The following is a 16,871-nucleotide window of genomic DNA, read 5'->3' as shown; positions in this document are numbered from 1 at the left end:
TAACCAGGTAAAATGCCCAGTTCTTCAATCACCCAATTTAACTGAGTAGATCACTCTGACCCAAAATCATTTTCATGAAGTGAAAAATCAAAATCATCTTTGGGGAAATCTGGATTGGTTCTTTTTTCTAAGTCAGTAGTTCTTTTAGAGTATAGTGAAAATTACCATGACACAAGAGTAAATCTACGTGAATCAGCACAGACTTAAAGAAAAGTAAACTTTGTAAAGGGATTCAATTAAAGTCTAACACTCATGGCACAGAAGAATTCAAATTTTAAACCCATATACAGTTGACCCTTGAACAACGTGGGTTTGAACTGCACAGGTCCACTTATAACATACTTTTCAATAGTAAATACCACAGTACTATACCTGCAGTGGTTGGTTGAGTCCGTGGATGTGGAGGAACCTCGGATACCAAGGGCCAACTAACTTATATGCAGATTAACCCCCACGTTGTTCAGGGGTCAACTTGAATATAAGGAAAATCGGCTGCCTTTTTGACTCCACCTGTGTTCCTGAAAAACTTTCTGCTTTGGGGCAACAGAAGGCAAGATACATTCTTCACAATACAGCAAGGTGTGTCCATACATTCATCCTTTACTTTGTGTGGAGGGATGCTGATGGGTGACAGGAGACTTTATTTTTCCATTCCTCAGTGCATTGAGATCAGTACCAGCAGCCTATGAAATAGAATCCAGCTAAGAGTTGACTGATAGTATTCTGCCTCCAGCCAGCCCTAGAATCTTTTTAAACAGGTCAGCCAGTATTTGCAACTTTCCCAGAGTGAACTGCTTGCCAAATCCCTGGCACTCCCTTTTCTGTTTAGAAAAAAGTATGTCCAAAGGGTACTTAGTGATCCTTTGCTAAGGAGTTTTTTGTCGTTGTTTCTTGGTTACAGATTCGGCCATATGTTTCTAAACAGCCCCTGTAAGGTTGAGAGAAAAAAGGATAAGTTTAAACTTTCTGCAACTTGAAATAATACAGTATAAAGTTTTTGTGGGGTTTTTTTGTTTGTGGTTTTTTTTTTTTTGGGGGGGGGGTGCGCTGCATGGCTTGCGGGATCTTAGTTCCCTGCCAGGGATTGAACCCGTGCCCACAGCAGTGAAAGCGCTGGGTCCTAACCACTGGACCACCAGGGAATTCCCAGTATAAAGTTTTTAGTAATGAATTTCTGAAGCTTAATGCAGGCCACATTGAGGAGAGATTGTTAGAGTGTGTTTTGCATCTAATCAAGGATGACTTTGGGAGGGGCTAGCTAAAAATTTTTTCTGCCCACGTTAACTTTACACACAGGTAGTACATGGCCTGAAATTCTATAATTTCGATTCTTTGAATTAATCATTGTCTTTTCCATGTTGTACTTTTCATCTGATCCACACAAAGGTGTTTAGCAGATCATTTTCTTCAGTTACAAGGTTCTAGTAATCTCCCAAACAATGAGCGTAGTCAGTTATGCCTGGATGAAACATGGTAAAAGAAAATCCTAGTATGGGAGTTCCCTGGTGGTCTAGTGGTTAGGAGTCAGCGCTTTCACTGCTGTGGCCCTGGGTTCAGTCCCTGATCGGGGAACTCCTGCAAGCCACACAGGGTGGCCAAAGGAAAAAAAAATCCTAGTAATTTAGGAAAAGCATCAGTAATAATAGTTATTTGTGAATTTGTATCCAAAATGTAGGATTAACTAGAAAATTAATAAAAATTTATGGATATTTATCTAGTATCCAACTTGATCTTTTTTAATCCTTAGTTTCTTTATCCAAGAGAATCCACTTTATAAAGAATGTGAGGACATATTGGTATGTAAAGAACTTAATGGATAGGTGTGTTGCTTGTTTCACAAATTATGCAATAATCATGTCCTTCAGTCTACAAACAACACCCTCTTCAGCTTTTTAAATGACTGTTAACAGATTAATTTAGCCTTCTTGGCCTCCTTAGTCATAGTCTGAATTAGGTACTCTAACTGCCTTCTCTGCTATTCTAAGGAAACTTTATGAATAGCAGATGGGGTCAGGTAGGGTGAGGAAAGTAAGAATGCACAGAGCCTAGATGTTTTATCCTGTTCTGGATTTCCTGATGATAATCAGGACATATTTTAAGTCCTACTAGAAATTGAAACATTCCAAATGAAGCCTGAATGCTTGAACCAGGCAACCTGGAAGTATGTGTTATCCCTAAATGAATGACTTGTCATTAGACACACAATCTTTTTTTAAGGCACTAGTCTTGTTAGGAAAGCAGCAACAATGCAGACACCGCTCTTGTAACCTACAAGGATCACCTTGAGGCTGTGTCTGGATTCCACCTGCCTCAGAAGTGGGAGCATTATCCTGTTCCAGGCTCTTGGGTAGCATAGCCGTTTAAAAAAAAAGAGAGCCATTTTCCATCTGTTCACAGATGAGCACAATTTGAAAATTTCCTTTTTTTTTTTGCTTTTCACTGTCAAGAGAAATTTCCCCTGAGCAACATCTGCCCTCCCCAACATTCCCTCAGCCAGTGTTAGTTGAGATTTGGGTAGCAGCAAAAACTGACTTGTACGTTGAGAGCTCTTCAGCAAGGCTGATCCTTAGCTGCTCCATCTCTTTGTTCCTCTGTTGCTGGAGTTGCACCCCGCTTCTTAGCTGCCTCTGTCGTTCTTCCATTTCCTCCAGCTGTTCCTGCATGAGGGCCAAGAACATTTCTAATGCGCCGAACAATAAAAACCTGACATTGTCCATAATAGTGTATTTCCTTACACATCGTTTAATCTCCATAGCAGTGTTGAGGTTGAGAAACAGAATTTGTGTTTTGACAGTGATACTGTTTTTGACAGTGGTACTGTTCTGAAAGGAGTCTTGTCTGTTAATCACAGCTTACATCTTAATAAAATCCTGCAAAGGGTGGACAGATTCTGAGGGACTTTTTTGGTTCCCAATTTTAAGAAGTGTCGGGGGCTTCCTTGGTGGCGCAGTGGTTGAGAATCCGCCTGCCCTGGTCCAGGAAGATCCCACATGCCACGGAGCAACTAAACCCGTGCGCCACAACTACTGAGCCTGCGCTCTGGAGCCCGCGAGCCACAACTACTGAGCCCGTGTGCCACAACTACTGAGCCCGTGTGCCACAACTACTGAGCCCGTGTGCCACAACTACTGAGCCTGTGTGCCACAACTACTGAGCCCGTGTGCCACAACTACTGAGCCCGTGTGCCACAACTACTGAGCCCGTGTGCCACAACTACTGAGCCCGCGTGCCTAGAGTCCATGCTCCGCAACAAGAGAAGCCACCACAATAAGCCTGTGCACCGCAACGAAGAGTAGCCCCCACTCTCCGCAACTAGCGGAGAAGCCACCACAATCCGCCTGCCCTGGTCCAGGAAGATCCCACATGCCACGGAGCAACTAGCCCGCGCACAGCAACAAAGACCCAACGCAGCCAAAAATAAGTGAAAAAGAAAAAGTGTCAGGGAGGATTTTGATTGTCTAGTGGTGGTCTAGAATTTTATAGACCCTTTGCTCTATGTACAAGTTTGTTTCCATTAATAATCAGTAGTTTTTATAATACCCTACAACTTCAGCAATTTAAGTTGAAAGAAACCAAGTCTTTGTGTAAGCAATTATTCTTGAATATTATATTTGAAGCTCCTTGAAGTCAGAGATACCTTTACTTAGTACTTACCACAACATGGCATGCAAATAGATGCTTTATTAGTGAGGGTATCAGAGTTGTTATATTTCCTATATCCTTTGCTTATTACATCAGAACAATTCGTTCTAAAGTGCTAAGTTGGAAGGTGAACGTGCTATGCCCTGGAGGCCCTCAGGGGTCTTCAGATAACTATTTCCCATTCTGCCAAAACCAGGCAGGATGCATTCTGTAAATTGTCTCTGCCTAGGATTAATGCCTGAGGAATGAAGATGTCAGCAAATCAGTCTGTGCCTTGGTTGCTAGCTGACATGGATCCTCAGGAAGCATGGGTGAGCTGGGAAGGGAAGGGAGCACTGAAATTGGAAGGCACATTTTTAAGGAGCAATGACTTTACCTCAGATTTTGAAGAATGATAAAATAGGAATCCAGTTTAGGTGCATACTGTCATTAGAAGGATCTAAATAATTTGTTCACTGAGTCATCCTTGATATACTTGTGGCATGTCAGTCTGCAGTGTTTTGATACTCTGGCTGAATCTCAACTTTCATCAACATTGTCAAAAGTCTTTTTTTTAGTGCCTAGCCATGCTTTGATACCACACAGAGATGTGGCCTTACTATCTAAGAGCATGTTATCTAAAGGAAAGCATCTGCATACCTCTGTGCCCCAGTTTCCCAAGCCTCACCATCTAACAAACCTGTTGTTTGCTGGATATGCAAAAGACCTGCTTGTGAAGGCTGTCTGCACCATCACTGATAAGCTCTTGACAGGCAGAAAATGTCACAGAATGAGGGAAGTATTGTACAGTGACAGAAATTAAGGACAATCTCCATTCTTAATCCTGTGTAGCACCACTGGGTTAATTTTTAAAAAACTGCTTTATTTGGGCTTCCCTGGTGGTCCAGGGGTTAAGACTCCACGCTTCCACTGCAGGGGGCACAAGTTCGATCCCTGGTCGGGGAACTAAGATCCCACATGCCGCACGGCGTGGCCAAAAAAACCCTAAAAAAAACAACAACAAGGGCTTCCCTGGTGGCGCAGTGGTTGAGAATCTGCCTGCCAGTGGAGGGGACACGGGTTCGAGCCCTGGTCTGGGAAGATCCCACATGCCGCGGAGCAACTAGGCCCGTGAGCCACAATTACTGAGCCTGCGCGTCTGGAGCCTGTGCTCCGCAACAAGAGAGGCCGCGATAATGAGAGGCCCGCACACGGCGATGAAGAGTGGCCCCCGCTTGCCACAACTAGAGGAAGCCCTCGCACAGAAACGAAGACCCAACACAGCCATAAATAAATAAATAAAAATTAAAAAAAAAAAAAAGTACTTATACCTTAAAAAAAAAAAAAAACTAACCTGCTTTATCATCTCAATCTTTCATAGGCTTTCCATTTTCTTTAGTCTGGCATTCAGACTCCTGCTAGTTGGACCCTTACCTCTAACTAGAACCTCCACTATTCCTCTAGTCTGCACTGTCCAGTATGGAAGTCACTAGCCACATGTGGCTATTGAGTACTTGAAATATGGCTAGTCTGAGCTGTGATGTGCTGTGAGTGTAACATACACAGCAGATTTCTAAGACTTGACACCAAATATATATATTATATATATATAAAATTTTAATGTTGATTACACGTTATAGTGGTAATATTTTTGCTATGCTGGGTTAAATGTATTAATTTCACCTGTTTCTTACATTCTTTTTAATGTGGCTACTAGAATTTTTTTTCTTTTTTTGGCCACGCTGTGTGGCATGTGGGATCTTAGTTCCTCAACCAGAGATTGAACCCACACCCCCTGCATTGGAAACGCAGGCTTAACCACCGGACCACTAGGGAAGTTCCCCTAGAAATTTTTAAATGACATCTGTGGCTTGCATGATACTTCTCTTGGAGAGTGCTGCTCTAGTCTGACCAAGTCAGATTGCTGTGCCTTTACTCCTGCCATTTCTGTCACCTAGATAGCATCTGTTCCCTTATATTGCAATTTTTTTTTTAATTCATGTCTAACTCCCAACCAGATTGTAGGTTCCTGGTTCTTAGTATGTCCGGCACCCTACACATAATGCTTATTGAGGTGAAGCATGCAGATAGTAAGCATATTCCATCTTTCGGCATTAGAAGTCTACCAATTTCAAGCTAAAAACTTTGAGATCATTCTCAGCAAATTCCTCACCCTGCCCACTGCAACCAGTCACCAAATTCTACCCATTTAACCTCACATCTCTCATCTCTCCTCTAAGTGGTGTTTCCAGGCTCTTTCAATCTACCCTCCACACTGCCACTTAGAGTACGTAACTACGTGGCAGGCACCATAAGCAGCACTTTACAGATATTGACTAGTTCATTCCTTGCAACGGCCTGATTAATCCCATTTTACATGTGAGGCAGCTGAACCACAGAGGTTAAGTCATTTGTCCAAAGTTTCCCAGTTAGTAAGTGGTAGAGCCAGGATTTGCCACTGGCTTAGAGCTCATACTCTTAATTGCTTTATTGCCTTCATATAGATAGATATAAAAGTAGAGATAGATGATAGATAGATAGATGATTGACAGATGATAGATGATAGATGATAGATAAATGGTAGATAGATGATAGATGAAAGGTAGATGATAGATAGAGAGATGATAAATGATAGATGATAGATAGATGATAGATGATAGGTAGATGATAGATAGATAGATAGATAGATAGATAGATAGATAGATAATAGATAGGCTCTTAAATGGTCTTCAAACTGTTTTCCAGGAAACCCCAGGAGGAGGCCATGCTGGAGTGACCTTGTCACTCTTTAGTTAGAAAGTAGCTCTACTTTTACTTGTTTTACATGTTGGCATTCCATATAAAATTGTTTTGGGGAAAGGGTCTGTGGCTTTGAAGAAAACCTTTTTAGGAAAACCACTGACCTAAAGAATACATAAAGCCCTTTGCAATCTGGTCCCAATCTACCTCTCCAGCCTCATCTCTCTACTTCTCACATTCCTTATGATCCAGCCACACTGAGCTTCTCACTTCCCATAACAACGTCTGTGTTTTCATGCTTTTATATAAGCTGTTCCCTCTGCCTCAAATGCCCTTCCCTTGTCTACACAGTGAATTCATTCTTTAAGGCTCAGCTCAAACACCTTGTAATAGTTGAGTGTGGACTTGAACTAGATAGCACAGGGTTACATCCTTCCTTCATCACTTCCTAGCTGTGTAACCCTGGACAGATGACTTCTCTGACTCACCTGTTTTCTTGTTTTTTCAGATGGTGACAGTAGTTATACCTATCTCAGAGGTAAGAATTAAATGAATTATTATATGTAAAGAACTTTACGTACATGCTAGCTATTGTTAATCCTCTAATGAAATTTCCCCCTTATTTCCCCAGGTGTAATTATACCTGCTTCAGTACAATGCTTTATTCCTACAACTATTACATTGTCTATCACACTGAAGCATATTAATTATTTCATTGATTCTAAAACTCACACTTTAACATCTTACTTGGATCAGGATGCATCTTACAATCAAGTGTATTAGATTTTATGAAATTTTATCTGGCATCCTTCCTGGACTATAAACTTTTATTTCTTCTTTTCTTTTTCTGTTTAATTTTTATTTTTTGTATTTTTTGTTCATTTTATTATTATTATTATATTTTAATTGGACTATAAACTTTTTGAGGACAGGGACTGCCCCCCACCTCCACCCTACACCACAACGTCTCATCCCTTGCCAGCACATAGCTCATTGGCTGGCACATAGAAAATAGGCACTTAGAAAATATTTGTTGAATGAATGGATGATGGTGATGAAAGAGGCAAAGTTTATAGTCATAAGAGTGAAGTGTACCCTTGAAAAGTAATCAGATGCCATAAGTGGCCTTTGGCAAACAGTTTAGGAAGAAGCCATTTCAGAAAGAAGAACTGGAACTTCCCTGGTGGTGCAGTGGTTAAGAATCTGCCTGCCAATGCAGGGGATACGGGTTTGAGCCCTGGTCCGGGAAGGTCCCACATGCCACAGAGCAACTAAGCCCGTGCGCCACAACTACTGAGCCTGCGCTCTAGAGCCCGCGAGCCACAACTACTGAAGCCCACGCGTGTAGAGCCCGTGCTCCACAACAAGAGAAGCCACTGCAACGAGAAGCCCGCGCACCACAACGAAGAGTAGCCTGTGCTCGCCGCAACTAGAGGAAGCCCGCGCACAGCAACGAAGATCCAACGCGGCCAAAAATAAATAAATAAATAAATTTTTAAAAAAAGAAAAGAGAAGCATTAGCTCCTTCAGACCTTTATTCCTACTTTAATTATGGTACGGCGATAGGAGACACCCATCAAGATTGTTTTCTATAGAATGATCTTTGGAAAGGTGCACAGATCATCAAATCTGAAACAAATCCAGTACAGTGATGAAAATCACTGGGGAAAAAGTTCTACAACTCTAGTACTATGTCAGAAAATTCTAATCCTGAGAATTCCTTACTTAGAGCACCACCATCCTAGTTAGTCTTGCCTGAAATCTAAGCATCCTCTTTGACTTCTCACCTCTCTGCCCCACTCGTTCTGTAGCCAAGTTTATTCTACATTTGTTCTTGTATCCTTCCCCTTCCTTTTATTCCTGCTACCATTGTTTCCTTTTACCAATAGTAGCTTCCTAATTAGTCTCCTTGCCTCTGGGTCTCTAGCCCATTTTACACACTGCCACCAATACTGTTTCTCAAAGGAGAGCAACGATCATGTTAATCCCTTGATTAAATACCTTTATGGGGACTTCCCTGGTGGCGCAGTGGTTAAGAATCCACCTGCCAATGCAGGGGACACGGGTTCAAGGCCTGGTCCGGGAAGATCCCACATGCCGCGGAGCAACTAAGCCCTTGCGCCACAACTACTGAAGCCTGCATGCCTAGAGCCCACGCTCCGCAACAAGAGAAACCACCGCAATGAGAAGCCTGTGCACCGCAACGAAGAGTAGCCCCCGCTCAACACAACTAGAGAAAGCCCACGCACAGCAACGAAGACCCAGCACAGCCAAAAATAAATAAATAAATAAATAAATAATAAAAAATAAAATAAAAAGAAGCTCTTAAAAAACAAAAAACCTTTATGGATGAAACTGACCACTGAATAAAGTCCAAACTCCCTAGTTTGGGTTTCAAAATCCAATGTGATCTGCCCCGACTTACCTTTACAGGTTCAACTCACCTCTCAGTTTTTCACCTTTCACATGCAGCCAAGTTACAAATTATATTTTAGATCTATTAGATTAAATAAAATATATTAAAATTACCTTCACCTATTTCTATTTTTATGTGGTTATTAGAAAATTACAAATTATATATGTGGCTTGCATTATATTTCTGTTGGACAGCACTGCTCTAGATCTTACCTATACTTCAACACTTAGCTCAAATAACATTGTCTTCCGTTATGGGTTCTCTGATTTAATCCATGGCTATTATCCCATAGCATTCTTATTTGTACCTCTCTTAAATCACATGTTACTTCCTACCCTGGGTTACAATTATTAATGTAACATTTGATTGAGTGTAAGCTGTTAAGGTTAGTATTTGTTTATGCAAAGATAATTAGTGCCCTTTCACTAGATTGTGACCCAGTAAGAAAGCAGTGCGGTGAAGGCGGGGGGCAGTGTTGGGTGAGTGAGGGGAGTGCATATATGTATAGTTTGAAAACATTCAATATTATGACCAAAAAACCCCACCGTTTTCATAATACAAGCCACAGAAAGCTTGACAAAATCTTCAGTGAAGTGAATGCAGCCATTTTCAACAGAGGACATGTTCCCTTAAGGATACATCAAAATCTCTGGCAGGGCATAAGATTAAGTTCATCCAAAAAAGGGGTGTTCCAAAAGACAAAAGTACTGCTCTGGAAAGCACCACACTGTGGTCTTCTCACGGTACCCAGCAGCTCTTAAGTCAGTGCCTAACTGATGCAGGCTTAACTCGGAGCCTGGTGGCAGAGATAAGTGAAACATACGCCCTACCTTCCAAAAGCTCACAGTCTGTGGGGGAGAGAGACTTGTTTATGCACTTAGTGTTCGTCTCCCACTCTGTTCTAAAAGGGATTAGAACTGGCTCACAATCAGAAATAGCTTGAATACAAGTGAAATGGTGACAAATGCACAAAAAAGGAAAACGAGGAATTGAGATTTATAGATTTCATCCCAGTTTTTTAAGACTGGAAAAACTTCAACGCAGAGATCAGATAGGTGGGACTTGAGGGTGAATATGGGGGAGGGGAGAGAATGAATTCTACCTAGCCTCATTCCCTCCTGCTCTATATAAACCCAAGTGTGATTCACTTCGAATTGGAAAATTGTGCCGTGGAAAGAGCACTGAAATATTTGGGGGTGGTCAGACTAGAGTTCAAATTACTCCAACTCACTGGGCCTCAGTTTCCTCATCTAAGAAAAATGATAATAGTTGACTTGGAGGATTAATGAAGATCAAGTGAGATAATTGGTGTAAAAGTGCTGTGTAAATTAAGAGTGCAAGATAACTTTCAGCCCTAGCACAGGCCTGAATGAATGAAATGGAAAATGGCATAAAGAAGTGAGTGAATGGCCCAAGGAACAAACTGTTCTTCCTACATATGCTAGTATCTTTCAGCCCAAAGACATTTGGCCCCAATCCCCTTTTCCTCCCCAGGCTAAAAGACTGTACTTCCTTTCATGCCACGTGGGCCTACCCTGTACTGCTGCACCTCCTCGTCTCGTTTTTGCCTCACAAGGGTGGTCTGGTCCTCCAGATTCCTGTTTTGCAGGTGGAGCTGAAGGGCCTCTGCCTGCAGTGGTCGCAGAGCCTCCTTCATCTCCTGGATCTCGGCCTGGGTTTTCTGCAGAGCTTCGGCCGCAGCTTCTTTCCTCTCTAGGAGCCGCAGCAGCTGAGGCTCATACTCCTGCTCCAGGCCCTGGCGGCTCTCTGCCATGAGGCTCTCGAACTGGGCAGAGAGCTGCCGACTCTCCTGGAGGAAGTGCCCGTCCCTCTGGCTTGGAGGTGCTTCTAGTTGTTGCCGTAACTGCTCCTTCTGCTTCTGATAGGCATCCAGAAGCTGGGCTAATTCCTCCGAGAGCTGGGCCGCCCGGGCGGTCAGCACTTCCCGGAACTCGGCGAACTGGGCCACGTCCTGCCGGCGGCACTCCAGCTGATATTGGTAGGACACACATTCCTTCGTCACCTTGAACAGCTTCTGCTTGACCAGCCGGATCTCCTCCCTCAGCCCATCCCTCTCCAGCTCTGCCTGGGCGTGCAGTTTGTAGGCAGCCAGGATGTCCTGGTGGACCCGTTGCACCTCCTGCAGGGCTGGTTCCCGGAGCAACACAAGCTCGTGGATGAGCTGATCCCTCTCCTCTTCCAGCTGGGCCACGGCTTGGACACACTGCTGGAAACGCCCCTCCAGCAACTCCAGGTCCTCTGTGCTCAGGCTCCCCTCTGTGCTGGGACCCGGCCCAGCTCTGAGGCTCTCCTCGGGGTTAGGTTTCTCCTCGCTCGGGACTCTCTCTCCCCCATAAACCATCTGCTCTGGGCCTGTAGTCTTTCCCGGCTTCACGGGCTCTTCCACATATAGCATCTCCTCTGGCTTTCCTGGCTCCTCCACATACAGGACCTCATCAGGCGTCCTGGTCTCCTCAATATGCAGCATCTCCTCAGGCTTCTTGGTCTCTTCCACATACATAGCCACATCAAAGTCACCTGTGTCCCCCAGGTAGAGGATATCCTCTAAGTTCAAGATCCCTTCCAAAGACAGAGTAACTTCTGGGTTCCAGGTCCCCACCTCATACGGGGATTCAGAGTTCTCCTCTTGAAGAGAAGTGGCCTCTGCTCTTGTGTTCCTGCAAGAGAAACGACAAGGTGAGAGGGCAGCCACAATCCTGGGATGGTTTGTGACTGGAGCCAGTAAGACACAGGCCTAATTTATATCAAACTCTCACATCTCAGAGAGCACTCGTCTGCCCCTTCCCTCCATCGATCCACCCCGACACAGCCCATTGCTTAGATCTGACACCATCCCCATGATGTCAGTGTCGAGTCTCTGCTTACATACCTTCAAGAACGGGAAACTCACACCTGAGCTACTGTATGTTACACTGTCATAAGAAAATTCTAGTGTTGAGGTAAAACCTTCCCTGCAGTTTTTCCCTGGGTTTGATTCTTCTTTCTAGAATCAGACAAATCTAACTTCTTTTCCATGTAAGTTCTTTGAGCACTTAAAGAGAACTGATTTATCCTTCAATGATTCCATGCATGCCAAGGTTTCCAGTACCCTCCTCATTTGGGTCACTTCTTTCTGACAAGCTCCAAGTTGACAGGCTCGCTATCCCTTGGGGATGGGTATAGGAAGCAATACCCAGGTGTACTCTGAGCAGTGATTCTCTGGACACTATACTCCTATTGTTGCAGTCAAGACGCCCTTAGCATATAGGGCAGCTCCATCATATTCTTGATAAATGCTGAGTTTGACTAAAATCCTGAAGACTTTTTCACACCAAGTGCTTTTAAACCACATCTCTTGTTCCTATAAAACTTCATCTTGTTAGAATTGGCCCAACCTTCTAGCCTGTCAATGCTCTTGAATTCAGATTCTGTGATTCTAACATATGAGCCCCTTAACCCAGCTGCCCATTGCCTGCTAGCTTACTCAGTTCCTGTTGAGGAATGCTCTCCTGCTGCTTTGGCCCTCAAGTGGCTTTGGTCTTTCCTGTTTCAAATGCATCTTACCTACCTTGGATATCTGAGCAATTCTTTGAAAATATAAAATACCATGGAAATAATAATAAACTACACTTTTAAATGTCTTATATATACCAGGCCCTGTTCTAAATGTTTTACATATATCAATTCATTTAATCCTCATAACAATTCTATGAGGTGGTTACATTTATTATTCCCATTTTACAGATCAGGAAATGGAGGTTAAAGAGATTAAGTAATTTGCTCAAGGAAACTCAGATACTCAGAGTGCACCACTTATAAAACAGACTAAATTTGAGCGTAGCTTTCAATAAACTTTTCTTATTTAAGATATAAAGTATAAATGAAAAGCCTCACATATGAAACAAAGAATTTGATTTGTCTTGAAAAGGATTACTTGTGTCCAGGTTTTCAGCTCTATTTCTTAGCTCCAAGTTCCCAATAAAGATTATTTTTATTCTAAATCGTGTTCTCAGTCCTCCTCTCTACACCCCAGGAATCCCTGGCTTCCCTTTTGTATCTCCTGATGGCCCTCTGGAAACCACAAAAGTGTGGCTTCACCAGGCCCCAGACATCACTGGCCTCATTCAACCCCTGCACCTGCACCAAAATCTAAAACTTAATGACAACTCAACAATCACCTAGTCCATTCACTTCACTTTACCAGAGATGGAGTGCTTTTTTTGTTTTTTATAAATGCATTTATTTATTTATTTTTGGCTGAGTTGGGTCTTTGTTGCTGGGCACGGGCTTTCTCTAGTTGCGGCGAGTGTGGGCTACTCTTCGCTGCAGTGCATGGGCTTCTTCTCATTGCGGTGGCTTCTCTTGTTGCAGAGCACGGGCTTTAGGTGTGCGGGCTTCAGTAGTTGTGGCTCGCAGGCTCTAGAGCGCAGGCTCAGTAGTTGTGGCACACAGGCTTAGCTGCTCTGCGGCATGTGGGATCTTCCCGGACCAGGGCTCGAACCCGTGTCCCCTGCATCGGCAGGCAGATTCTTAACCACTGCGCCACCAGGGAAGCCCTGGAGTGCTTTTTTAGATATCTTCATCTGATGTAACTTGGCACCTCAAACTCAACTGCCACCAAATTATCCTTCTCCCTGAGCTTGTTACACCTGTATTTTCCAGCTCAGAGAAATATAACACCATACATCCAGCTGATGAGACAAGCAGTCTTTTTTTAGTTTTTTAATTGGAGTACAGTTGATTTACAATGTTGTGTTAGTTTCTGCTGTACAGCAAAGTGAATCAGTTATACATATACATATATCCACTCTAATTTTTTAGATTCTTTTCCCGTATAGGTCATTACAGAGTATTGAGTAGAGTTCCCTGTGCTGTGCAGTAGGTCCTTATTAGTTATCTACTGTATATATAGTACTGTGTATATGTCAATCCCAATCTCCCAATTTATCTCTTCCTCCCCTTTCCCCGCTGGTAACCATAAGTTTGTGTTTTACATCTGTGACTCTATTTCTGTTTTGTAAATAAGTTCATTTGTACCATTTTTAAAAATATTTATTTATTTCTTATTTATTTTTATTATTTATTTTGGCTGTGCTGGGTCTTAGCTGCGGCAATGTGGGATCTTTAGTTGCGGCATGCAGATTTCTTAGTTGCAGCATGCATGTGGGATCTAGTTCCCTGACCAGGGATCAAACCCAGGTCCCCTGCATTGGGAGCATGGAGTCTTACCCACTGGACCACCAGGGAAGTCCCTGTACCTTTTTTTTTTTTTTAGATTCCACATATAAGTGATATTATATGATATTTGTCTTTCTCTGTCTGACTTACTTCACTCAGTATGACAATCTCTAGGTCCATCCATATTGCTGCAAATGGCATTATTTCATTCTTTTTTATGGCTGAGTAATATTCCATTATATATATGTACCACATCTTCTTTATCCATCCCTCTGTCGATAGACAAATGGTCTTTAAACAGCCAACTCACTAAGAACTGACGTTTCTATCTCAGAAAGTCTCCAGTCTCAATCTCCCTCTTCACCCCACTGCCAGGACCCTCGTCCGAGTCATCATCTCTCACCCGCACTTTCGTACCAGCCTTCCCATAAGCCTTCTTCCTTCTCATCCCAGTCTATTCTTGACAGTGCTGCAGCTTGCTATAATATAAAGCAAACCATCTTGCTCCACTTCACCATATATAGCCAACTGCTTAGCGTAGATTTAAGGCCCTTAAAGATGTGACCTCAACATACCTCTTCAGCCTCATCTCACATTACTCCCCATAGCCCACCCAATGCTTGACAACCCGTAACATGCGTTAACTTTTATACCTCCTACTCCTACCCCACAATGTCTAAAGGGTCCAGCTGAGAAAATACAATTCATTGTATACCACCTGACTAGAGAACAGTCCTACACTACCTGGAAAAGTAGAGTTCCTAGTGCCAGGAAGGATGCACCTGCTCAGCTAGCCAGACCCACCCGGATCCTCAACAGAGTCCCTGCTTTGCCAGCAGACGGCCCTCACATCATGCTCCAGCTGAGTCCTCCACCCTGGAATAATGTAATTGTGTTCAAGGAAGTATTCTAAGCGTTTCCCATAAATACTCATTTATCTGATGCTCATCCATTATCCCCATTTTATAGATTAGGAAACCAAAGCACAGAGTAAAGAACTCACTCAAAGTTCTACAACTCGTACGTGGTGGAGCCTGGCAAAGGCCGGCGGTCTGGCTCCAGAGCCGGAGCTCCTTTTTACCACTCTCGTCTTAGAACAGGCATAAGATCTGAAAGAGGTAAAACAACTACGGCAGGTATAATAGAGCTCGGCCCTAGCATTCAAAATATATTTATACCTATTTACCTAACAAATTTCTACTCATCCTTCAAACCCTGCTCAAACTCCACCTCCTCTGTTAAGCATTTCCCAGACAACTCCCATTCTTGTGTTCTCAAGGCACTTTGTAGGCAGCTCATCTTTGAACTAAGTGCTTTGTGTTACAGAAGAGCATGTATCTGTTGCCCCGGATAGTCCATTTCCTAACAACAACTACAGTTACTCTCTCTGTATCCCAGGGTGGGGCTCTGTAGAAGGTAGGCAGGCAGCAACCAACTGAGCTCCAGGGAGGAAACTTGCCCAAGGTCGAGCGGCAAAGCTGGAAGTAGATTCCAGGTCTCCTGACTTGCAGGCAGTGCTGTTACCACACACCACTCAGTCACCCCATCGACAATGCCTCTGCTAGGTGCTGCCCTCACACCGCTGTCTCTCTCTAAGGAGCTGGGGAAAAGTAGATTATGGGAGGTCTAGGGGCAAAGGGGCCAGCTTAACTGGGGCCCCTGACCTCAGGTTTCCTTGGGCTCCAAGCAGCCTCCCTCTCTGCCACTTTGTCCCTGTCCCTAGAGGATTCCAGCAGCTCCCAACCCATCAGGGATGTGACTGGGAGTGTTTGTGACACTGTGCAGGCATGAGTTGGTGTGTGACTGACTCTGTGTGTACCCCTAGGTATGTACAGGTGAGTGCACATGTAAAACTAGGCTCAGCTTTGTGCCCTTGGTGACAGGGGAGGGGTGTCAGGTGTGTGTGTTTGCACCTCTACCTCTTGGTACAAGAGGAAGTCCAGGGCTACAGGCTGACCTGGGGCAGAAATGCTCCCTACTCGCCCCAAATCCTTCAGCCACAGGTCCCTTCCCCGCTAACCAGTGGCGGAGCTGACCGTTGGATGATGGAGAGGGCCTCCCCTCCAGGGCCCCTGCCACCCAAGGCCCTCTTGCTGGTCTGGGACAGTAGACTCTCCCCCACCCCCGCCCCGCCCAACACCACCCCAGGCCCCAGACCAGAGAGAACCAGCTGCTTGAACAGACTCTCAACTCCAAGCTGGCAGCCGCCCAACCTTGCACCAAGACTCTTCCACACGGCAAATTCAGCAACTGGAGGCCTCCATCTCCAGCTGCATTGGGGGTGAGCAACGAAAGAAAACGGGTAGCGTCTTTGGCCACTGGGGGCCGAATGGCATCTGACGGTTGGTGCCCGCTAGTGTGAAGCCGTTAATCCTCACACCGCCCGTGGGAGGGGGAGGGGTAATTATAAAAAGTCCCAGACAACCGGAGGTGCCGGGCCGGGGCCAGACGCCCCCATCTCCCTTCGCGGGTGGCTCCGCCCCGTGCCCCACCCAGGCTGGACCCCCGCCCCCGCCCGGCGAAAGGCGCTCGCGGGGGGTGGGGATCCATCCAGCACCCCTTCCCCAGGGGCGGCGATGCGGGCCCGGGACGGTCCTTTCCTACCTCGCGGCCTGGGCGGCGCCCTCCCCGCCGCGCCGGGGCTCCGGGCTGGCCATGGCTGCGCGACCCGGGCTGGGCGGCCGCGGTATTAATAGCTGGCCCCCCGGGTCGCCCGCGCCCGTCCGCCGCACTGCCAGCTGCAGCCGACACCGGATCCCGCCGGCCCCCGGCCGGGCGCGCCCACTTGGCCCAGGCTCCCGCCGCGGGCGGAGGGAGCGGGCCGCACGGCCCGGGGGCGGAGAGATGCCGCCCCTCCCGCGACCAGCGGAGGGTGTGGGGGGAGGTGTGGGGGGAGGTATGGGGGGAGGTATGGGGG

At 45.1% G+C, this 16,871-nt stretch overlaps 1 protein-coding gene across 1 annotated transcript; it reads right to left on the bottom strand.

Moving 5' to 3' along the window:
• Nucleotides 1–111: 111 nt before the first annotated feature.
• On the bottom strand, nucleotides 112–16,701 carry SYNC (syncoilin, intermediate filament protein). The gene is made up of 4 exons (XM_061184536.1): nucleotides 16,559–16,701; nucleotides 10,311–11,454; nucleotides 2,533–2,657; nucleotides 112–928 (listed from the first exon to the last, which is right to left on the bottom strand). The coding sequence occupies exons 1-4, from the start codon at nucleotides 16,609–16,611 to the stop codon at nucleotides 853–855; spliced, it is 1,398 nt and encodes a 465-aa protein (XP_061040519.1). The 5' UTR covers nucleotides 16,612–16,701; the 3' UTR covers nucleotides 112–852.
• Between the last annotated feature and the right edge of the window lie 170 nt (nucleotides 16,702–16,871).

This window comes from Eubalaena glacialis, chromosome 3, assembly GCF_028564815.1.
Source record: "Eubalaena glacialis isolate mEubGla1 chromosome 3, mEubGla1.1.hap2.+ XY, whole genome shotgun sequence".
NCBI lineage: Eukaryota > Metazoa > Chordata > Mammalia > Artiodactyla > Balaenidae > Eubalaena > Eubalaena glacialis.
The sequence above is the reverse complement of the archived record's forward strand: the minus strand, read 5'-3'. Positions and strand labels throughout refer to the sequence as shown.

Bases quoted from the DNA above. Each gene is read 5' to 3' on its own strand.
- SYNC (XM_061184536.1), bottom strand. From the start codon at position 16,611: ATGGCCAGCCCGGAGCCCCGGCGCGGCGGGGAGGGCGCCGCCCAGGCC. The intron at 11,455-16,558 runs GTAGGAAAGGAC...TTTCTCTTGCAG, and splicing joins GGCGCCGCCCAGGCCGCGAG to GAACACAAGAGCAGAGGCCA. The intron at 2,658-10,310 runs GTAGGCCCACGT...GCCCTCATGCAG, and splicing joins AGGAGGTGCAGCAGTACAGG to GAACAGCTGGAGGAAATGGA.